We start from the raw sequence: 24,016 nt of genomic DNA, 5'->3' as shown, positions 1-24,016 counted from the left end.
TACTTATTGTAAAGAAAACGTAATAACTTTTAAACTAAGCGGAATATCCTGATAAAATAAAAACAGTAATAATTCTAAATAACAGGCAATACTAAAAAAATACATAAAATGCCCCTATAACAGGTGGTTTTTATTACTTTGTATTATTCTCTATCGTATTATCTTTGTAAAACCAAAAATTGCATGTCTCTAACCCTATCACAACATTTGCTATGATCGTTTGAACAAAGGCCTGCCACAACATTATTCTCCGCTACAGTTAGAAACAATTTTAATTTTAACTAAAATGCTTAATATGTGCGAGTGAGTGCACAGAGCATGGAAAAGAGTGAGTGCATAAGACTACGAGGGAGATTCACATTCATCGACGTGCGCAGTTAGCTCGACCGGATTGTACCTATGAAATTGACATTTTTTTTTCTAAATTCGACGATAGATCTTTATGTACCTACACACAAAGTCACATAGCAATAAGCACTGCATTACCATGGACGTGTGAAGTCTGCGATCCTGTCTTTACGATAGATGCTAATGGATCGTCAATTCGTCAAATACGGAGATTTTTTTAGAGACAGAAAGACTATCAACGATGCACTATAGTAGGTAGCCTACTCCTTGGTACCTAAAATTTTAACAGGTTTTTCACTGCAATGTCAATTGTCAAAACACAGACAATATGGTATGAAAACTTTATTCCATCCATCGTGGATTGGATACGCAACAGCTGAAAGTTAAACATTTTAATTTACCAGATATTTGATAAGTACTTAAGATTTATGTAATGTAAAAATGTAATAAATCAAATTCAAATTCATTTAATCACTCCACAATATCAACGTTTAATCAACGATTACCTAAGTAGGTAGGTAATCGCTGTTACATAAATAACCTACTAATACGAATAATAGGCCACTATTTTGGTGGCAGAACAACAATACAATATATGTTTTATAGTCTCCTACTGTAAGTTATTGAAAAAAAAATGTTTTATGTACGTAGTAGATGTTGACAGATGATGTAAACCTTTTTGTATGCTGCATTTCTGTTAACAAGATATAGGACAAAAATCTATTGAAACAAAAGTTTTGTATCTGCTCCATCGCGCATTGTTATCAAGATTATCAGCTAGGGGCGGATGATGTCACGGGCAAAGACTAGTCATTAATGATTATAATGAAATCACTGCTTATCACATGAGTAATGATTTACCGGATTAATGTATCCGTCTTAAAAATAATGAATGGATAATACGATAGATTGGCGAAGTATGGTTGGTTCATCAAAGGAGGAAAAATGGGAAAATTTCCAAAAAGTGTTACTACATACACTACATACTTGGGGTTGAGAAGTGTGGGAGCTACTGTGAGTGAAACTTCTGATCGCAGTTCTCCTACTTGAATGCCTCCTTGACAGCAATATAAACGAATATTTAGTTGCCAATCAATGGTCAATACATACCAATAATACCTATGACCTGCTCAAGAAAAGGTTGGTCACTAAGTACTTCAGGGAGACAGCTCAAGTGTGGAAATTTTGACCTCTGGTGGCACTTATGAAGGACAGCTCACCTACTTGGATGCCCCTTGCCATCAGTATAATCGAATATTTGGCAACCAGTGATCAATAAAGCCTACTCAAGAAAAATTTGGCCACTATTTCAGACAGACACTAAACTCACGGTAATAATCGAACTATATTGAAGGTAGTTAGCTGTTTTTTTTTTTTGGGGATGGACTGTCCCGCTGAAGCGGAAGGTAGCTGTTAAAAACTTGGATTTTATGCGTCAGTGGAAACCAATATTGTTCAGATTAGACTTTATGATCTGTGCGTGATGGGTGATTGCTTTGTGATTGTGAACGTGTAGTTTTGAATCTTATCCTAATACTAGTTATCTGGACCTATTTTTATTGTAACCGTGTTTACAACCTGGCTATCGCGTCCAAGCATCCCGGACTCAATTGGCCGATAGCAGCGATAGCAGGAGATGGCTTAACGTTATCAATCTGCTGATAACAGGTGTTAGTAGTGCGTGTGCTTCGAGCAAGAACGATACTACCATGACGCCTCCACATACTTAAAACATGGTAAGTTTAATTAATTAAATTTTAATTGGTGTGTTTTAAGACTAAAGTGAGTGAAATAATTTTGTGCTTTTTAAATGAAGTGGAAAAACCTTTGGATTATCTTCTTAATCTATTGGATAAGTTTAAGACATCACCGAATGTTCTGATAGTGATTGTTAACTATGGAATTTGGTACAATTGAGATAACTCGAAGGTTTTTGACTAGACTGAAATACGTTTGATAAGTCATTAGGTAGGTATACCTACTTAGATCTTTTAATTCTGAACGTCTTTGTATTTTTCATTTATATTTAACTCAAATTCAAGCTTTTACTACTGAACTCATAATACATTAAAATAAACAAGCTGCTAAGTTCTCTTTTACGACGTAAATTTTAAACGATTTTTTTTAATTTACATTAATACCTATAGGTAACTCTGTGTCGTATACAAAGACACGTCTTACAAAGTATGACGCATTTTTGCCATCTCATATCGGAAATTGGGATGAGAAGATAAGATTATACTGAAATTACCCATATCTGGCTTGGTATTTTCGTTTGTTTGTTTTTAAGCTTAGCATTAAAGTTATCCTCATATTAAACATTCCTTTGATTATAAATAAATAATACAAAAGATTTCTCTTCCTGCACTAGTCTATGATAAAGGCTCCGAAACTACGGGACCAATTTGAAAAATTATTTCACTATTAGAATCCTACATAATTTCTGATGATAGATATTTTAGGCGGTACAAAGATCGCCTGAACAGCCAAGGGTACACAGGAAAATAAGGGGCCTGGTTAGCTAGTTATCAATACGCCTTATCGATTGTTTAGGTCAATGAGCCACCGAGGTGAAACTTTGCTCAAAATTTTGTATAAGATTGTGTACCAATAACAGAAACTTTGCACTGTTCGCGTATGAAACTCGATAGCAAAACGATTGGCTACTTTCTTTCAGTCATAAATTAGCGGACCTTTTTTTTTAGGTTAAATAGATACCTAAGTATTTCGTAAATCCCCAATTAACATAACTTTGACATGTAATTTGCATATTTGTTTTTGTTTTTCTTTCCTGCACTAGAAGTACCGCCAAACAAATTTCTTTTCTGCTCAACCCAAAGGTAAACTGGTCGATAATGCTTTAGTGCATTAAGTTCGCCTTATGTACAAATTTATTTTGGCATAAAAGTTTAAATAAATAAATAAATGTAAATATGGACTCTACCCCGCAGGAAACAGACTTGATAATAATAGTGAGCGTGCTGGGGAGCGTGGCAGCTCTGCTGCTGCTGCTGGTGGTCATCCTCTTCGTGCAGGTCAGCCGCCTGCGCCGGGTCGTCAAAGAAATGCAGGCCACTGGACGAATCCGAGTGCAGTGAGTACTTGTGTTAGGACACTTCCTTTTGAGCCAGCCGCAGACGACTGTCCAATTTTAGGACAATGGCCCCGGAGGACACTTCCCCCCTTATTACAAAAAGTTAGACTCTGGTTGATCTCTAAGTTCGTCCCGGGTTTAAGTTTGTTGTAATAAGGCCCTTTGGGTTTTAGTGGGTAGACCCTGCCCTTCTGGCGGAGAGAGTCCCACTGACCGTCCCCATCGGCCAGTTGGATGCACAAAAAATTTTCCGAAGAAAAAAAGACACTTCTCTTCTAGCCTTTGAGAGATGAGGGCGAAAAATATTTCAAGTGTGCCATGCCATTGTCGACTTTGTCCATTTACCTTTGCTATATTCTCGTATTTACTAAACCAAGATTTTCTACTGAGCTTGGACTTACCCTAGTAATCCAGGTGGTCTGACCACTTTAACCAATTCTATACCTTAAATATTTTATCTTTCTTCTCAAAATTTATGAAATCGAAACTTGACTCTGATAAGTTGTCCGAAATCGTTCAAAATCTAAGCGCATTATGTCTGAGACAACATTCTGGACGATAAACATTGTAGTCGGCTGTCTTATCTACAACTGTTTACCAAATTCGAGTGTAATTATCAACCCTACTACTTAATTGTACTTTTCTCACTCCAGAAAGCTAAAAATGAACAACGACCGCAACCACGCGTTCCACAACCCTGCGCTCTCCCCTGACGAGGAGCTGGCCAAGCGAGGCTTCTCCATGTACTCGCCAGAGGACCGCGACCAGGATGTCGAGGCCGGGCGAGACCGCGAAAGGGAACGGTACGACTTTCATTTTAGCTACAGAGAACTGCAAAGACCCTAAAAACTCCTACTCTCCCTATAAAGCTCTAAACTACCTGTCAGTCTAAGTCAGAGGTGCGCGCCAAGTTAAAAAAAAAAAAGCCAGCGTCCTTAAAATTTTGACGGCATCGGCGCGGCAGCGGCGTGAGATATTAGGTTCCGATGAAGTCTACGCAGCGCCCATCCAGCTCTAAAGAACGAAATCTTTCAGCTCGAGCTGAAAGATTTCGGGCCCCTACACAGTCCCCACTCTCCCTACAAAGCTCCCACTCCCCCCAACAAAGCTCCCATTCAACCCTAAAAAACACCTACTCTCCCTATAAAGCTCTCACCTTTCCATTGTGGATTTTTTAAATTTCCGACAAACTAGGTTTTGTTTGATGCTAAATCGTATGACTAATCTTAACTCTATGTATGACACATCATTAAATTCACATTCATCGTCAAGGACTCATCGTGAATCATAAAAATGGCGCATAAACAATTAATTACTTAGGCATGTAGGTAGTTTTTTGTGTAAATAGAAATGACTAGTGACTAGATTAATTACCTAACCTTTATCAAAAGTGGCTCTTCACAATAGAAATGCCTAAGCTAGATAATAGATTCAAATCAATAGCATGTTAATATTAAACATGACATGATGTTTAATATGATATGATGATGATGCATAACGTTGGTTTAATAAAAAGTTCTGAATTTTCTAAACACCTAAAGAAACAGGTAACTACTTACGAGTATATAAGTAAACCGTACAAGTAAAGGTGGTATGATTAAAACAGATTAATTACTACCATGACCTGAAAAGGTTGCAAGAAGGCGCTGCATGCAGGACGGGGAATGTGGATATCCTGTGACTGAAATGATGATAATGTCGACTTTTAGAACTGACAAGATTTCACCCTCTAAAGATTGTATGGTGCTTGCAACTCACAAAGGCGAGTGAGCTTTACTTGTGCGTGTACGTGTACAATATGCACATAACGAAGTGTAAAGTTTATCAAAACTTTTGAAAAACGAACCGTATAGTCCAGTCAATGAATGCTTTAACGACGGTGTAGAGAGAAATCCATGGAACACAATTTCTGACCTCGGGACTTTATTTAAACTAGTTATAGAAAAACTTGACTATCTCACCTGTAGAAAATTGAATAAGCTTTTTTTGGTTCATAGTAGTCATGTCACTAGGACGCATAGTTTCCGAGGATTAAGCGAAAAACCGAAAAGTGGTACCTTTAAACTCCCCTCTCTCCGGCGGCTCAAGGGCTAAGGGCGGGGACTTTTGCTATGTTCACCTCCTAACTAGTCTAAATAAAGTCCCGAAGTCAAAAATTGTGTTCCACGGTTTTCCATCTACAGGGTGGAAACGATAAGTGATCTCACTCGATTATTTCTAAACTATACAAGATATCGTAAAACTGGTTACTGATCCTAAAAGTGCTTCACGAGCTCTATCCAATGGTATTATTATTAAGTTCCAGAATAAACTGGATCTATCTAAAAAATCAATGTTTCCATCTTCCATACATTTAATACTATCACAGATATGGCACTCATTTCTATAAAAAGTAATGTTTTCTATAAATTATTTGAAATAATAATGCAATTTACGAGTTCATTTTAAGTTTAAAAAAATTACACTTCTAATATTGAGTGGTTGGCATACATTTAGTATGGAAGCTGAAAACATTAGATTTTCGGATAGATCCCGTTTATTCTGTAACCTGTAATTGGTACCATTTAAAAGAGCTCGTGAAGCACTTTCAGGACCAGTAACCAGTTTTTCGATATCTGGTATAGTTTAGAAATAATCGAGTGAGATCACTTATCGTTGCCACCCTGTATAATGCTTTATTGACTGGACTAGGTAGCGAGCCACCACATATATAAAGGCAGATTTTTTTGAACACACAATCACTTAAAGTTAAGTTAATAATTTAGTTACCTACTTATTTATTTATTTAATTAGGACAACCAACAAGACGGACACAAATTCAAGCAAAGGGGCTTACATACATAATTTTGTCTTAGGACTAGGTGCTATCTTAATTACAGGCTGCCACGGCATGCAAAAGTGGACTTTGACAGAATGTGAAACTTAAACGTACAGCTGATTTTGACACAATATTCAATTTAATTTAATTTATTTCTATATATATAGTTACCTACTTATCTACATAACACGTGTAAATCAGCCTCAAAGCTCAATCGCCTTCGTGAATTGCTAGTTGTTGCAATGCAAATAATCTCTTGTATCCTGCAGTGAAAGCTATCTACAATGCTAATCCTCGTATTCCTCCAGTCAGACAGGTGGGCAGCTGGTAGACGCACTGGCGCGCGAGATCGAGCTGCGCCAGCAGCGGCAGTCAGCGCCGCCCTTCCTGCTGCAGAGCATCGAGGACAATAAGCGCCGCAGCCGCGCGCTGGGCAACCCTGTAGCCAACGGTCGCCAGAGCGAGACCAACCCTAACTTCATCTACTAGACTTGGAAACGATACAGCCCCTTGACAAGTTGCAAAATGTGACAGTTTTTATGTCGAAAGATGGTCGAAAAACTTTTTTGTAAGGAATTAATTTTCAACGGATTCAATTTTCGATTCGATCAAAGGCCACTTGTCTGGACCTACAGTTGTAGGCAGTGGACAATGTGCCCTAAAGCACGATATGTCTGGTATATGTGAGGCTTGTTTTATTTGTTTGAATTCCACTTTGCATACCAAATCCTAAACAATTTCCCAAGTGTTGATGCGATTTGGGATACCTGCGATTTTCGTGAAAAATACGTCTCCTTGGACCACGATTTTCCTAATCAGTGTGTATGTTGCCGCCACAAGCTGCCACATTAACGCAGTTCTTATTGCTGGACAAGTTAAAATATTTTTTTTTATCGTTTCCAAAGATCTTCAATCATACTGAACAAGTCTAGATTGATTTACAGTGCACGCAGAGCACCCCCGCTGAAAAAAGGACAATTAAAAAATTATCGAATTTAACAAATTTTAAATATCTGAAACTTTTGTACCTACTTCCCAAGCATGATGTCATCAAAGTTATTTATTGCATTGTGTACTACGCAATCATTTACGATAATTTAAAAGCATTTTACACTAATCTTATGCAAAATTTTATCAATGTTTCTGTTATGATAACGTTGATGGGGAATCACATTGTGTATTTTATCAATCGCATATTTTTTATTTGCTATCAATTCTGAACTATTTTTTTATTTATAAAATTGTCTATTATTTAAACACTGAGGACGCAAATAAGTGTTTATTTACTCGACAATTTTATTTCATACTTTACCAAATCAGGTAAATAAGTCATTCTCGCTCTGGCGACTAAATAAATTATTATTGATATTGAGTGAAAATGCAGTAAAATCCTTTTTGCAAACTTTCAATAGAAAGTTTTGTTGAAAAAGATTAAGTTATTTAATTATAAATTAATGTAAGTATTTTGATAAGTATTAAATTATGTTAAATTGATTCCATATTTCATTTTATTTAATTCATCTCAGATTTTATTTCCTAAACATAGTTAACAAAGTATGTCATACTACATAATATCTACAACTCTTAATTAATAGACCAAAGATAAGTAGGCCTACCTACTTGTAGTTAAGACACTTCGTTCATAACACTAATAAATAACTTAAATATTTAAGTAGTTACTCTTTAGCGGCTTACGCTCCAAAGGATAAAACTCTTCCTAATTTTAGTGGCTGGAAGCATTTTATAGACATGTTCCTATAAAATAATAATATCAAATAAATAAGAACTTCTGAAACTTAAAAAAGTCTAATAAATAAAATCATAAATTAAAATTGTAACATCAAAATCCCTATTGCTATTAAATTAAACAATCATCTAGATAACAACTCTGAGTAACAAATTAATTCACGAACTATGATATGCGGCTTACCACAAACTACCACTAGTTCGTATCTAATAGCCACTGAGTCGATGGACGACTTTCCTCACGTACGGCCTGGAGCGAACCCTGACGCTGCTGGTGGCTCTCTTCCTGCACCTCCCAGAATAGCATCTAGGCTTATTAAACTCTGCTCCCGGTTTCTTCCTCGGATTAGCTTTCTTCCTGCCCTTCCCANTTTAAAAACTGCGCAGTTTTATGAACTTTTATAATAACACAAAAAAACATGTACTTAACAGGCCATTATTTTCTGTAATCGCTCCACTGAAGTGGCAAGTTGGAGATTCCGTTACATGTTTTTGACTTTCTTAGGACTAAGTAATGTTTGCAATCCCTTAAGTTTACGTTATGTAGAACACATTTAGAGACAATATCTGAAAAGAACATTTTTTATCCACACAATAGAAGAGAATTAGAAACACCCTGTATACAGGGTGTTTCTTGTAAGGTGTCAAGCCGAAGGCAGGTGATAGGTGAGAACTAGACCTATCGATTTCACACCCATGTATGTTCTACGATTTTTCGTAGTTTAGAAGTTATCGTTAATTTTGTGATTTTTTCAAATTTCATGACCACAGTGGCTTAATTTTTTTTTATCTTTTTTTTGGATTGACTTTTCTCAGATTTCTTTTTTTTTGACAGATTCCCTATTAGTTGCAGATATTTGAAAAAAATAATCACCTTCCTATCTTTGATGCAAGATACAAAATTTTTGCTAGAAACATAAAAAATATGCTTTTAGCAGAACATTCTAAAATTTTCAACTGAAATGTATGAGAAAAAAAAAANCCTTCCCAGGTCCATACGTCAAGTAATTAACGTCATCCTCATTCTCCACACTTTTAGACCCTTTATTCGCTTCGTGAGCATCCAAAATGTCCTGTATACTCTTGTAAGCCTGGTCTTCCTCGGGGTCGTGGTCGTTATAGCTCAAATAAGGCTTGAACCCGCCCATCCCTTTAGGGAACTTGATCTTCTGCTCTTGGTTGTATTTCTCTAAATGTTTCAAGTAGGTGTACGTCTCTGGATCGCTTTGTTGACTTATTGGTTTGAAGTCGTTGAAGCTGATGAAGTTGAAGGATTTTGGTGGGTTTGTGGTCTTTTCTTGTTGTTTCAACTGTTTGGCGAAGAGCTGAGCGTACCGTTGGCCGAAGGCGTAGCTGTCGAACTCGGAAGCATCGTGGTCGATGTATCGCTCCTTCTTCTCCGAGGCCTGGCTCTTGGTTTTGTCGACGCCCGAGTAGATGCTGCGCGGGAGTTGCTCCCCGTACAGATCCTTGTCAGACGTCTTGCCGTATATCTGCTCGAAGACTTTGTAGTCGTCTGTCCAAAACTCTGAAATACCTGGAAAAATATTAGCTTGTTATTCATAAGGCCATACCTAATTATCGTCCATCCAGGCAGGCCTCACTTCTATTGGCGAAAAATGATGGGAATTATTGACATCTTGTTTATTTCTATATCGAATGTTCACAGCTTATTACTGAAGAGCTAGCATGTACCCACACAAAACCTACTTGTTATAATATACAATGATGCTATTGTTTACAACAAAAGACATGCGCACAGTAGATAAATCAAACAGTACGGAAGCTTCATACAAACGCTCGAAATCAGACTCACGCACACAGACGCACGCTTTACACGAGCTCTAAGCGAACCTCGCAGTCCATCCGTCGCGAGTGCACGTAGTGAATTATATCCTCTTTGGCGAGTGCCGCGCGCGTTGTTTTTAGTAATAATTTTATTGCATGCACGATCCGCTGTATTTTTAAAAAACATGCCACGAGTGTATTGCGTAGTATACGGCTGCTTGAACTCGGCATCTTCAAAACCAGAACTTTCATTTTTTAAACTTCGTAATAATTCTGAATTGTAAAAATGATTAAATGTTACTTTTTAAATAAACTGCTTACATCTGATTTTGTAATAGTTCTTTTTAAATTACGTAATTACGCTTTTTAACAATTTATGTGTTCTATTTGATAAAGTAATTTGCTCCGCGCGCTTTTGTTCTAAGTGATGAACTGTATTTAAAATGAGGCAATAGCTATGTGAAAGTAAGTAAGTATNCCTTCCCAGGGCCATACGTCAAGTAATTAACGTCATCTTCATCCTCCACACTTTTAGACCCTTTATTCGCTTCGTGAGCTTCCAAAATGTCCTGTATACTCTTGTAAGCCTGGTCTTCCTCGGGGTCGTGGTCGTTATAGCTCAAAAAAGGCTTGAACCCGCCCACCCCTTTAGGGAACTTGATCTTCTGCTCTTGGTTGTATTTCTCTAAATGTTTCAAGTAGGTGTACGTTTCTGGATCGCTTTGTTGACTGATTGGTTTGAAGTCGTTGAAGCTGATGAAGTTGAAGGATTTCGGTGGTTTTGTGGTTTTTTCTTGCTGTTCCAACTGTTTCGCGAAGAGCTGGGCGTACCGTTGGCCGAAGGCGTAGCTGTCGAACTCAGAAGCGTCGTGGTCGATGTACCGCTCCTTCTTCTCCGAGGCCTGGCTCTTGGTTTTGTCGACACCCGAGTAGATGCTGCGCGGGAGTTGCTCCCCGTACAGATCCTTGTCAGACGTCTTGCCGTATATCTGCTCGAAGACTTTGTAGTCGTCTGTCCAAAACTCTGAAATACCTGGAAAAATATTAGCTTGTTATTGATAAGGTTCTATCCAGGCAGGCCTCGCTTCTATTTGGTGAAAAATGATAGGAATGATTGACATCTTGTTTATTTCTATATCGAATGTTCACAGCTTATTACTGAAGAGCTATTATGTACCCACACAAAACCTACTTGTTATAATATACAATGATGCTATTGTTTACAACAAAAGACATGCGTATACACACTTCTAATTTACTAATGACTTGCGAAACTCATTTACCTCTCACTTCACAGCTTTTATTTCTTTTAAGTATCAATAACGCCATATCACGGACAAGTGGAAGTAAAACATCGCTGTTACCACGCACATCGCTTACATAACGGAATGGGTGAAAAAGCAAATTTTTTTAGAAGGCGAAAAACTCTCGATTAACACCATAACCCGGAGGTTTGTTGATAGTGTCAATGGAAGGAAACGTTTTCGTTCTCAACACCTCTTGCACACGTCCGCAAGAAAATCTCACGGGTCGATCGACTTTCCAATGAATTATAAGAAATTTCTAATAAGTTAGACAGCTAATGATCGTTGACACTAGAAATGCTAGGTACTTAATATTAATTTATTCAACGCCTTACTCTACAATTCAACAATAATGCCTACACTGTAAAAATAAGTATACTTACTACTGCAGAAAGCGATTTTATTAAATAAGTAAAAACTAGATTACCTAGCTAGTTTTAACTTTACAGATTTTGATTGTAAACAAACTTTTATTACCATGCAGGCACCTGTTAGATAAAGGCTTCCAAACTGACCTTTGCAAATCAAACGAAACAATTTAAAACCGCAGATTCTTACCGCAAATAAACTGCAACTCAAATACCGTCATTAGAAATTATGGTGAAATGATTACATTTAAAATGACTTCAAGTAAATGGATATTACGTCTCGAGGTGCGAATTGCAAGCAAATGACCACTTTTAATATTATCTCACTTTATCTCTAAACTTAAAAGGATATAAGAAACTTGAGCAGCTTTCGATTTCGTTTAGATCGCGGGTTTAGATTGTGCATCGTCGTTTTATGAAAGAACTGTCAACAAACACGCAACCTGTTCTTCTGCGTGCAAAGTTTGGATTCAAAAGTAATTAAGTTAGATAGATATTACCCTACCTACCTACTTACCTACCCGTTTTCACACAATAATACCCATAAAATCCATTCTAGGCAGTGTAATTGAGTTACTTACTACCCTACAGATACTTAAGTATGTAATTCTGGAAAAAAATCCGGAATTTTCAAGAATGATCTCCTTAGAGCACAGGAAAATTTGAAAATATGTAATTATAGGCCCTTTTCAGGACACTTAATGTTTCAGGAATAAAGTTTGCAATTAATTGATGAATTAAATTATTAATTGATCAATTAACATAAACGTAATTTTGATTCATCAATTAGTTGCAAACTTTGCTCCTGAAAACTTAATTAAGTATTTTTCAGTGTTTAAAAAAGTAAGCAGCTTTTATGTAACACTGGAATTAGAGGAATAAAGATTGACAGACAGAGGGTTTTTGAGATGACTGCTGAAAATGTTATACGAGAGTTTGTATACGAGTAGGTACATAATTAGTCATTGTTTTTCTTTCAACAATAAGTACCTAGGTATTCTGTTTTTGAAACTTTAAGCTCAGAATAATGGGACCCCCGATTTTACTTTAAGATAACTAAGCTAAATAAGTATGAAAATAAGTATAATAGACTTACCAGGTGATTTAGTAACTCCACCGCCACCGTATAACAGCGCTAGGAAGCACAGTGCTGTCTTCAGGCAATGCATCTGAAAGTTTCAAACATTTTCGTTAAGTTCATTGCAGAGTTTAAATATTTATTATTCAATCAATTGTAGAGATTACTATTATTACCACGCCAGTCCACCCTAAATTCTCGGAAACAATCTTTGCCAGCCACTTTCCATCATTCAAATAAAAAAATCTAAAAAAAAAAAGAAAATTCAATTGAAAATTAGGACAATTATTTCTCGGTCTGTCCCGATTCCCGATGATGGATACTTACATGATAGTGTTTCGTGCGTGATTTAGCAAGAACTGAAATTACAGGAGCTTAATTTCGAGAATTTAAAACAAAGGGTCTAGAATCTAGATCCTGATCTTATCTAGATTCTGATCTAGATCATAACATAAGAGTAAAATTAAATAAAAAAACTAGTAGGGCCTACCCACTACCTATTACTTAAGATCTCTTACCTTGTAAGCACTTCCTAGTCACATCTCCTTTCACAATGAAACAGTACTATTTCCCCGACTTTTCTCGCAGCGACCGCGAGGAGAGTGCGCCGGGCTAACCCGCGCACCCTATATAAGCTCGCAGTGTAGGGGACAGTCTCGATTACACGTGCCGTCTCGCTACGACGAATTTTCTAAATCTATTCTGTAAGTTCACACGATCCAACCAGCTTCCGACAAAAATGTTTTCTGCAACTAAACTGAACCATAAGTGCTGAATTTCTTTATTTTCAAAGTATCTACCTAAGAGGCGAATATAAGAACCTAAATGTGTCAGTATTAGCTTAGCTGTAAGAAGGGTTAACGAGAATATTTAGTAGGAATTATTTAAGCACTACCTAATTTGTAAGCAAGCAGTAAGGCTAGCAATAACGAAAGCTAGTCGTTTGATAGTAGAGTCGTGGTGAATGATTAAGTAAATCTTTAGTCAAGAAACAACAAACAATCAACAAAGCAACTAACTATTTTAGCTGATACTTCGTGCTTATATTCGCCGTATCGAACCCGCAACCGGGCAGCAGCCATCATCCGCAGGGAAAGTCAAGTTCAAGCTCCTCGGAACGCGTCCAGTCGCTTTGAACTCCGGAATGTCCTCACATGATGTACTGCTTCTAAATTAAGCGCACGTGACGATGCTATGGCTTGGTGGTTGGACAAGTAACGCACGTGGGTATTGGGTTCGATTTCAAAATTAACTGAAACGCTAACATTTCAAGTGAAGGCTATAAGTATCTGACTAATTGAAGAGTAACTTTCAGGGGTGTGGCTAGTTTCGGTCCTTAAAGCAATTCGACAGGAATCTTTGATTGGTTTATTACGACGCCTCCAATCAATCCTATCAGATTGTCTATATTATTAAGCTTCAGTTGTTACTCGTACCTACCTAACAATAAACTTGCATGCAAAATGCGACCACAATGTATTTCCATCGTTTTGTCGAACGTCAATGTGTCCAAATTGATCCTGAGAGCAACAAAACAAGACGATCTCAAGAACATAAACGCACAGATAATACTTATTTATGTGGATAAAAGTGATCTAAATAAATAAAAACTTTTCAAAAACATTAAAATAACCTGAGAGAAACTGGTGCATAGCGACATACGCGAAAGCTATCGAGTTTACGATTGTCGATCGCTTTCAATTTCAACGAGCCGCCCGCGATCAGCTCTGTCCGGAAAGATAGCTACATTTAGTTATTTTGTATGTCCTATAACATAAGCTAGTGGCATCTAATGTAATTAATAAATCATCCTAATATTGTTTACTATTAGCAATTATGTAAGTACGTCCCGGGTCCCTGCATATTGCGTCTCCTTGGCGCGTTTCGCAAATCATACTTTTTTCTTTTGTGTATTTTCGCTATGCTCGTATAGGCGGGATACCCGGGTGGGGCCGTGCCCACCCCGGCTTATTTCCACTATTCCCCGTTGACAATCCCCATCAAAGGGGAATAATGGAATGAGCCCCCACCCCAGAATGATCTAGTGTTTCACCCCAGGATGTTGGGCTTCGAAGATAAATTCATAAAAAAAAAATACAAGTATAACAACTAATGGCAACCCCAGCTACGATAGACTGGATTTTTTACTGTAATTTCAATGCGAAATAGATTTTCTTTGTTTAATAATTATTTACACTTAATTTAACATGGTGCATCATGTAAAGCGAAAGTTGTAAGTAAAAATGTTAAACTGCTTTACTGCTTATACCTACCACTATAGGAGTAATAGCAAAGCAAAGCTTGCTAAAATTAATAATCCCAAAGGTTCTTGCAAGAAAAGTAAATAATAAACACATTAATGTGGAAAAACTCATAAAAAATTTATTTCTTAATGATTAACTTAGACATTTCATATCACAAGAACTGAATAAAATCTAAATAAAAACCTATTTTTAATGCAAATTATTAAATAAATTAATATCACAGGAACTGAATAAAATCTAAATAAATACCTAATTTTTTAAATGCAAATTATTAAATAAATAATTTGTACCTAGATACAATCAAAAACTTAACGTTAATTGAAATTAACAATAAATTAAGACAGAACTCACTCACTTACTATTATTAAATCTAACATACATGCGCAATGTAGCAGCTTTACTTATACTAAGGGTACCATCATTGGATTACTTTTGGTAAATATGTTTGGTTTATTCTTCAGTTAAAAGTTATCAGACGATGGTAAAATCAGCCCATAATAGACATGTTGACACCACCAATCAATTGACGTACTTTTTAAAACTGTCAAAAGAAACTCCCATAGAATTTGTATGGCACTACAAGCAAGTGACGTCACTATTTTGTAAACTCAAAATTTTTAATTACCTACAATGCGACCAAAAATCGTAATTCACAGGTAATTTAAAATTAAGTAAGTTTTTAAGATCAGAATGAAATGTCTTTTTAGAAAAGTTGTGATTTCGAATTATTGAGGAATGGTGTCAAATTGTCTATTACATTAGGTAATTAATCTTTCAATATAGGGCACAGAGTATATAGGCCCATAAAATGTAATCAAATTGTACACATGAATAAATGAGAGCAAAATTACATTTCCTTCATTTCTTCCTTCTTTTCTCCCTTCTCTTCTCCCTTAATTTCTTCCTTCTTTTCCGCCTTCTTTACTTCCTTCTTTACTTCCTTCTTTTCTCCCGATTTTACTTCCTTCTTTTCTCCCGATTTTACTTCCTTCTTTTCTCCATTATCTTCTTCCTTCTTTTCTCCATTATCTTCTTCCTTCTTTTCTCCATTATCTTCTTCCTTCTTTTCTCCATTATCTTCTTCCTTCTTTTCTCCATTATCTTCTTCCTTCTTTTCTCCATTATCTTCTCCCTTCTTTTCTCCCTTTTTTTCTCCCTCCTTTTCACCTTTTTTGTTTTGTATAGCTATTTTGATTACAGACATATTGTTTGTTGCAGTAGTCATATCAATGTCAAACTTTAATTCACCTGACCCGATTTCTGGATGCTTGCTTCGTAACATTTTCATCTCCTCCTCTTTAACCAGAGTCTGGCCTGAAGACTCCTGCAAATCCATCAAATTCTTTAACCATTTTTCATTTTTTATAAAATCATCCTCTTTGGTCATCTCCATATCTTTGGTGTAAACTTTGCGAAGTTCCTTTAGTAATTTTTCTTGTGTTTTATCTTTGGGAGCAACTTCTTTAGGGCTCTTCTTTGTTTTGTGCGTGTAGAACTCTCGGGCTTCAGCTTGTTGGCTGGCCAGCTGCTCCTCAGCTTCATTGACTCGGGTCATCTTCTCTATATCAGACCAGGCTGTGGTTGACACCCTGGAATTCGAGGCAGATGGGGATCCCTTAGATCGCCGGGATCGCCTGGATCTCTTGGATAGCTTGACGCTGGGCACTGGTACGTTATATTCGCTGCCCTCGTCTACTTTGGCAAAAACAACCTCTTCAACGCCAAATGGATAAGGACATTCATCTGTTCCACACATCAAGACTTTTTCATTAAAGTGTATGAAGTAAAGTCTCACCTCTGTACCACACAGTGGACATACCTGTAAAAAAAGAGTTAAATTATGCTTCTATATTTCAATGAATTTTGATTTTAAAATGTTTTTTTTTATAATTTGGGCATTTTGAATTTCAGAGAGAGCGCGGCGCTATCGGTTTACGCGTTGCTCTCTCCTACGCGATTTAGAATTTTAATTTTGTTGAAAGATTTTAGGTTGCTATGTTTTCAATGTGGGTGGTAAATGTTGTTATGGAATCTTGCTTGGTTATAATTTGTTGGAAATTGAATGGGTCGATGTTGTAAATTTGGCAAAGTATATTATGGCCAAGTCTTGTTGGGCTCAAAAACTGAACTCCGACAAACGTTACTTCGACATTACGTTACTCCGACACTACTGAATATCGACATGACTTTACTTCGACACTACACTACTAAGACAAAGGCGAATATCCTTTGTCGGAGTAGTGTAGTGTCGAAGTAAAGTCATGTCGATATTCAGAAATGTCGGAGTAACGTAAAGTCGAAGTAAAGTTTGTCGGAGTTTACTTAGGTAGCCGTCTTGTTGATTGAAATCTTGGGCAGTCCTGAACGAGATGCAACATTTAACATTTAACCTTAGATTCGTTTCAGCCAAATGACGTCCACTGCTGGACAAAGGCCTCCCCCAAGGTTTTCCACAATGCCGTTGGGGCAGGAAAGTTCTCGAGTGGCGACCACGGGCTGGAAGACGTAGCGTGGGCAGGCCTCCTACTAGGTGGACCGACGATCTGGTAACCTTAGATTAATAAGGCTTTAAAAAATTCATAAAAATTATAAATTCTTAATTATTAATCTAAGCATTTAACATTTTAAAATGGTTGAAGAAATCTATATTTCTTACCTTTTTATCTTCATGTGCGGCATTTTTGATAATCTCAGCGGCAGTTAACTGTAATGAAATAATGTTTTACATTAGTTTCATGAAACAGGCAGCCGGCAGCCGGTAAATGTTTGTAAAAAATTAAGGCAACAAGTGCAACACAAACTCACCTTGGAAGTCGATGCTATTGATTCAGTGTCCATTTCAATATTAATGCTGGTTTAATATACAATGTTTTATTTAATTACTTTGAAAATTAAGGATAATCTTGGATGTGCTTGGAATGGAATCAAAATTCTCTATACGCAAAACAGCAAAACAACCACAGATGAGACAACAACATCAACAATCAAATCTGCTGAGTCACGATCGATACTGAACCAGTGTGACCAGCCAGAAAAAACATTGAAGATTTATGGATTGTTTCGCTTATCAGGCGAAGTTCGCACTAGTCGAATTAAAAAATAATTCATTAATTTAGTCGAGTGGTCGAGTCTACTTTAGTGCCAGACACGTCTCGCGTCTGCTTCTTTATTACTAGTTAAATTAAAACTAAATAACTCTTATCGCCACTCAACTAAATTACTTGTGAGTCTTGTGACTTGACAAAGTTGACAAGTATTGACTTGACTTTGGAACTATATCTTTGGGTCTAGACAAAATGCACATTTTAATCGCAAACCAGTCGAAAAGTGGTCGAGAAGCCTTTTTTGTATGGAGTTTTGACGGATTCGATTTTCGATTCGATCCAAAAGTCACAGTGTTGCCAACTTAGTGGATTTTCCACTAAATCTGGTGGTTTTGACTTACCTACTAGCGGACAAATATGGGTTTTAGTGGCTAGTGGATTTATCTAGTGGAATTTAAGAATTAAGGCTTTTTTTTCTTAAACATTGGAACAACGATTATATGGTCCACTCGTATCGTTTTTGGAGTTTAATTTCATCGTGCAGGCAACACTGTTCGAGCTAGCGAGTAAAGAGACCTAAGATAACCTCCTCCTTTTTTGAAGTCGGTTAAAAAATTCCCTGAGTTCCCTTTCCTAAAGTCGCAATTTTCGTTCGCGCTCATTGTGTTGGTGGCTTAGATTAATAATAATAAAACCTAGATGGATAGTCTTCATACAAACGCTTCGTCTAGAGATAGGCAAAAATCTTGTCATTAGTGTCAATTTTGTTGGGGAGTGTAGACAGTGAAGGCGATTTCCCGAAAGTAGGGAAATTTTAAATCGTTTTTAATTATTTTATAATTCACAAAAACAAAACGCATCATGTACTTACTTATTTATTGAATTCAATGTACCTACCTAATAACAATAAGATAAATCTACAATATTGTTTTCTTTCAAAATGACCACAAATCTGCCAGACAAAAAATAGTGGAAAATTTAGCGATTTTTACGATGGTGCGATTTTTATTAGTGGATTTCTGGTGGTTTTAGAGGTCAATTCTGGTGGGGAGCTTGATACTTCGTTGGCAACACTGGCACTTTGTCTAGACCCACTTGTCGTAATGCCGAGTCTCATCTGTGATGCCGAGGCGCCGCCGCGCCGCGCAGTGTATAGTTCCAAAATACTGAACTGTCCTATCCATGACATTGACAGTGGGGCGCCACCGTCAATATAGATGACCCACGCTGAACTGTCCCGCCAAACTCAATGACAGGGGGGCGCTACCATCGTTCAACTATATGGTTTCCAACATGGCAAAAATCGGAACTAGCGATTCGGTATTGACGGTGGCGCCCCACTGTCAATGTCATGCACAGGACAGTTCAGTATTTTGGAACTATACCGGATCCACAGACATATAAAGATGTCTGTGACCGGATCGCTGCTTCCGATTTTTGCCATGTTGGAAGTGGAAACCATATAGTTGAACGATGGTAGCGCCCCCCTGTCATTGAGTTTGGTGGGACAGTTCAGCGTGGGTCATCTATAAAACGAAATTAACTGCATAGTAAACAAAATAGTAAACAACCGCCATGAACATCAACAATCCATGTGGCAACATCGGATGTTGATTCCTCAAGTATTGGGATTGTAATTATTTGTAATTCCCTGATTCGCCAACATAAACCTAAACGGCCGACAATTTTGTGATTTTATTTTAGGGTGGATCCGCCGATTTGATTCCGCGAGATTTATTTTACGTTTTTTGAAAAACTTTACAGGAATGCGTGCAAACTAGCTTAAACTGAAAGGTTAAGCAATGAGCTTTTTAGATCAGTGTGAGGCCCTTAGATTCAATCGTTATTTTAGAAGTAACAAGCGTCCAAATATTTTTTCACAAAATGGTAATGACGTTTTCCCAATGGTAATGATTTTATTAAAATGGTAATGATCTTATGTTAATGGTGATGACGAAATATAATTTTATAGTAATACATTAAATTAAAATAACTTGAAAACTAAAATTTAGATATAATTGTTCAGCTAAACACCAATTTTATCTATGTTATTTTCCTAGCTAAGCACGTACCTATTAAAGAATGGGTTGGAAATAAAAGTAAATGTATTCAATAATTTAATGAATTTATTGAATTTGGAACAATACGGACATTAGTTAAAATTTTTTTACGTTCCTAATATTATTCAGAATCAGAAAAAATATATATTTACACCAATGAGGATTTTGATTGAAAAATATGCCAAGCTACTCTTACTTAGACTTACACAATAGTCAACATACAAGAAATGAATAAAAAAACGTCTTTTCGTAAACTAATAAAAAACTCATCCCTCTGCGATGTGCACCGGCGCTGTTCAGAACTTGGTCTCGGGATAAAGCCACCAGTCTCTCAAAAGCGTCTTAAAACTTTCGAAACCCAGGACTGGCTTATGTGGAGCTGAAGTGCGACAGCCCGCTGGCTGAGCCCTTCTTGCAACAGTGCAACGATTTGTGCTGCTTCTGTAGGTGTAGAATCCCAGGTAAAGTGTCAAAAGAAGCCGAGATGTGTATGGATCAACGTGTGAACGCAAAAATCAGAAAACACGTGCTTTTATATTGGGTAAATAGGCCGCAACTCGCGACGTATCAAACAGTTGGTACATGCCTTTTTTCTTACTTCTTCACATCAGCCGGGATATCTTTTTAAATACCGGTGTGATTAAAATGAATTTGATATCAATTTAAAGTTAAAAGTTTAATCTTTAAAATGGTGCTACTTTTTTTGTTACTAACAAATTCGTTAGTACACAAGATCGCGTGGAAACAACTTCATGTAAGTGATTCCATACTTTTGCTCGCGAGTGTAGTTGTATAAGGCACCCATTTACTAACCATGTGGATCATTGTTATCTTTAAATGAATAAATTGAATGGAATACTATAATTTTATTATAATTATGACAGCTCAAGTGTGACATGTCTCAGAAAAGTTATATCAAAAATAAAAATTCATAAGCAACCCTGAAAAAATACATACTAAATCACTTTTGACCAACTTCAAAGGGCACGACAGCTTGACCCAGGGACAATTCGACCCCTGCTACAACTCAAACCCTGTGACAACTTGATTTTTTTCAAAACTCAACACTTTTAACTTACTTCAAATGGTTTCACGACTGCTGGACAGTGGCGGCGTAGCATGGGTTGGCACCCGGGGCATAGCACAGCACAGCACCCCCCGTCATAAGTCAAAAAAAAAAAATCTCAAAAAAATTTTGACCTGTTTTTTGTCGATAAAAATAGATCTAGTTTCACCTAATTTCATATGTGCACTTTATCGTAACTCACACTGTATTAAATACAGAATCGGATCTTATCAAGGATTACGAAAACAGCAGCTTTTACGATCGAGTCATTAACAGCTTAGCTGAAAGTTCTCCTGTTTTAAAAAAAATGTTGATTGGCTAGCTTTATATTATTATTTGTTATTAGTAAATACCTACTTATTATTTTACTTTATTTTAGTATTGTAATAAATTTTTTACAGTTTGTTTATCTCAATTTGTGTATCTCAGTATTTTTCGATAGTATCCCATCACCATGATCTAGTCTCGGGCCTCGGGATTGCTATCAGCCACCCGGGCCCTTCCGGCCCAGTCCGACCCTGGGACATTTCAGTATTTTGGAACATTTTCAGTAGTTTCCAACCCAGACGCGCTTCTGATTCTGCGATACGATTGGTCAAAACAGCTGACGTACGCTGTTGAACGACCAAAACTTTCAATCTTCAATGCTAGTTTATGCAAAAAAAGGGTCGCCTTTTGTTCTCTTATCGCTCGGGTCCGACCGCTTACGCTCCGGCTCGCTAGGCCACTATGTTCCTTCCGATAGCTTGATTTAGGGTTGTTATTTGCGTAGCTAGTGAATTGAAACACTGAAGCGTGTTTCAATTCACTCTTCAGTGTTTCAATTCAATCGTGATTGAAACAATCCAGACGCGCTTCTGATTCTGCGATACGATTGGTCAAAACAGCTGACGTACGCTGTTGAACGACCAATCGTATCGCAGAATCGAGAAGTGTGTCTGGATTGTAGACGTTAAAAGTTACCGTAATCGGGGCTCTGGTGCCTCTGGTCCGTGAGCACGTAGAATTTTGTCCAATGAACCCAAGCTACCCATCCTTATCGCTCGCGCCTCGCGCGTAATTCTGTTGCTGTCGCGCTCGCACACTCACTGCGGGCGCTCGCACAGTCGCGACAGCAATATAATTACGCGCGAGCGATAAGGATGGGTAGCTTGGGTTCATTGGACAAAATTCTACGTGCTCACGGACCAGGATTTAGGTAATCGTAGTTCAAATATTTAATTATTTATTTGTTTAACTTCTGATTTGGTTAGTGAATTGGCTATTTCGAAGAATTTACTAGGAGATTTAAATAAGGAGATAGCAATACTACAGTCCACACTAAAAAGAGAGGTCGGCCCACAGAGAGCGAGATAGAGATAAGTAGGTATGTATTTGACTCAAGTTTTTGTTCCAAGTGTGGCCTCCATTTTTAGGGTTCCGTAGCNTTTAACTAAAGCCTGGTCCGTGAGCACGTAGAATTTTGTCCAATGAACCCAAGCTAAGCTACCCATCCTTATCGCTCGCGCCTCGCGCGTAATTCTGTTGCTGTCGCGCTCGCACACTCACTGCGGGCGCCCGTCGCACAGTCGCGACAGCANGTGTCGCAGTGTTCGACTTGTCACAGGGTCACAGGTATAAGTTGTCGGAGGGTTCGAGTGGTTTAAGCAGTCGTAGGGTCCAGCCACCAGCGGCGTAAGGGAGGACCATTTTGGGGTGTCTTACCTCCCCGCTATATGTATACCCAACTTACTTACATTAAGGACTTATGACGGGGGGTGCTGTGCTGTGCTATGCCCCGGGTGCCAACCCATGCTACGCCGCCACTGTCCAGCAGTCGTGAAACCATTTGAAGTAAGTCAAAAGTGTTGAGTGTTGAAAAAAATCAAGTTGTCGCAGGGGTCGAGTTGTCACAGGAGTCGAATTGTCCCGGGGTTAAGCTGTCGTGATACCCATTGAAGTTGGTCAAAAGTGATTTTGTATGTATTTTTTCAAGGTTGCTTATGGATTTTTATTTTAGATATAACTTTTTTCTGAGACACGCATGTCACACTTGAGCTGTCATATAATAAAATTATAGTATTTTAAGGTAGGTATTAAAGTGCTACAGTTCTGGGGACGTTTTGTTACATTGTTCTTTTAGGAAACCATTCATAGTCATCATTACCATATACAAAGTGTCATCACCATAAGCCTAAATGATATGGTAATGATGTTAATGGTAATGACGAAAACGATTTTAAAATTATATAAAAATAATTGTCACCACTATTGGGACACCTCAATATCGCCATTTTTTTATTGTAATCACATGCTACATTCTGAATTATAATAACTATATCGAAGATGATGTGGTTCGCGCATTTCATGAAAAGTTACTTCGGTGCACATCATTTAGACCGCGTGAGCTAGAATTATTTCAACACCCTGAACTGATTGAACCTGTACCTAAAAATGAGACGCACCTTCAAGTAATTTATGACGGTGACGTGGGATTAGTGGGGCACTGGAGTTGTATTTATTACATTAATGGAATACTGCGTGTGTACGATAGTCTTGTTGGTGTTCTAGGAAAATCGCAAAAAATATATGTAAAAGCCTTGTTTCCGTATCTATCGGAGTCATGTATTCAGTTTCCAAGTGTTCAGCGACAACCGAATACTATTGATTGTGGTTTGTTTGCCATTGCTTTTGCCACCTCTTTAGCTCGGAATATTTATAAATACATATATAAAATTAATATTCATACATAAAAGTACAAGGCAAAATATCGGGAGAGTTTAGGCTCCATTCACCAGGTGTATAAATTGACATAATAAGTTTATTATATTTGCTGCTACGGAACCCTTTGTGCGCGAGCCCGACTCGCACTTGGCCGGTTTTATCTTTAGCTTCATGGTTCATTCCGTTCATTCAAAATGTGTCAGTCATTATTCTCATTCATCATTTCATTCAGAGCCCCGATTACGGTAATTTTTAACGTCAACAATCCAGACACGCTTCTCGATTCTGCGATACGATTGGTCGTTCAACAGCGTACGTCAGCTGTTTTGACCAAT

The 24,016-nt window shown here is 37.5% G+C and overlaps 3 protein-coding genes across 3 annotated transcripts; 1 reads left to right on the top strand and 2 right to left on the bottom strand.

The window, feature by feature from the left end:
• The first annotated feature begins 1,766 nt into the window (after positions 1-1,766).
• Positions 1,767-7,067, top strand: LOC114365495 (uncharacterized). Its single transcript, XM_028322083.1, has 4 exons — positions 1,767-2,084; positions 3,300-3,442; positions 4,096-4,245; positions 6,569-7,067. Exons 1-4 carry the CDS (start codon positions 2,082-2,084, stop codon positions 6,747-6,749), a joined length of 477 nt encoding a protein of 158 aa, XP_028177884.1. The 5' UTR covers positions 1,767-2,081; the 3' UTR covers positions 6,750-7,067.
• Positions 7,068-8,115: 1,048 nt separating this feature from the next.
• On the bottom strand, positions 8,116-12,635 carry LOC114365484 (uncharacterized). Its single transcript, XM_028322067.1, has 4 exons — positions 12,563-12,635; positions 10,602-10,827; positions 8,989-9,305; positions 8,116-8,368 (listed from the first exon to the last, which is right to left on the bottom strand). Exons 1-4 carry the CDS (start codon positions 12,633-12,635, stop codon positions 8,214-8,216), a joined length of 771 nt encoding a protein of 256 aa, XP_028177868.1. The 3' UTR covers positions 8,116-8,213.
• A 3,020-nt stretch (positions 12,636-15,655) lies between these two features.
• LOC114365483 (high mobility group nucleosome-binding domain-containing protein 5) lies at positions 15,656-17,778 on the bottom strand. The gene is made up of 3 exons (XM_028322065.1): positions 17,614-17,778; positions 17,465-17,512; positions 15,656-16,627 (listed from the first exon to the last, which is right to left on the bottom strand). The coding sequence occupies exons 1-3, from the start codon at positions 17,644-17,646 to the stop codon at positions 15,656-15,658; spliced, it is 1,053 nt and encodes a 350-aa protein (XP_028177866.1). The 5' UTR covers positions 17,647-17,778.
• Positions 17,779-24,016: the final 6,238 nt, after the last annotated feature.

This window comes from Ostrinia furnacalis, unplaced genomic scaffold (genome assembly GCF_004193835.3).
Source record: "Ostrinia furnacalis isolate ACB-3 unplaced genomic scaffold, ASM419383v2 OfSCF7592, whole genome shotgun sequence".
In the NCBI taxonomy this organism is placed as follows: Eukaryota; Metazoa; Arthropoda; class Insecta; order Lepidoptera; family Crambidae; genus Ostrinia; species Ostrinia furnacalis.
Note: the sequence above shows the minus strand (reverse complement) of the source record. Positions and strands in the feature narration are given on the sequence as shown.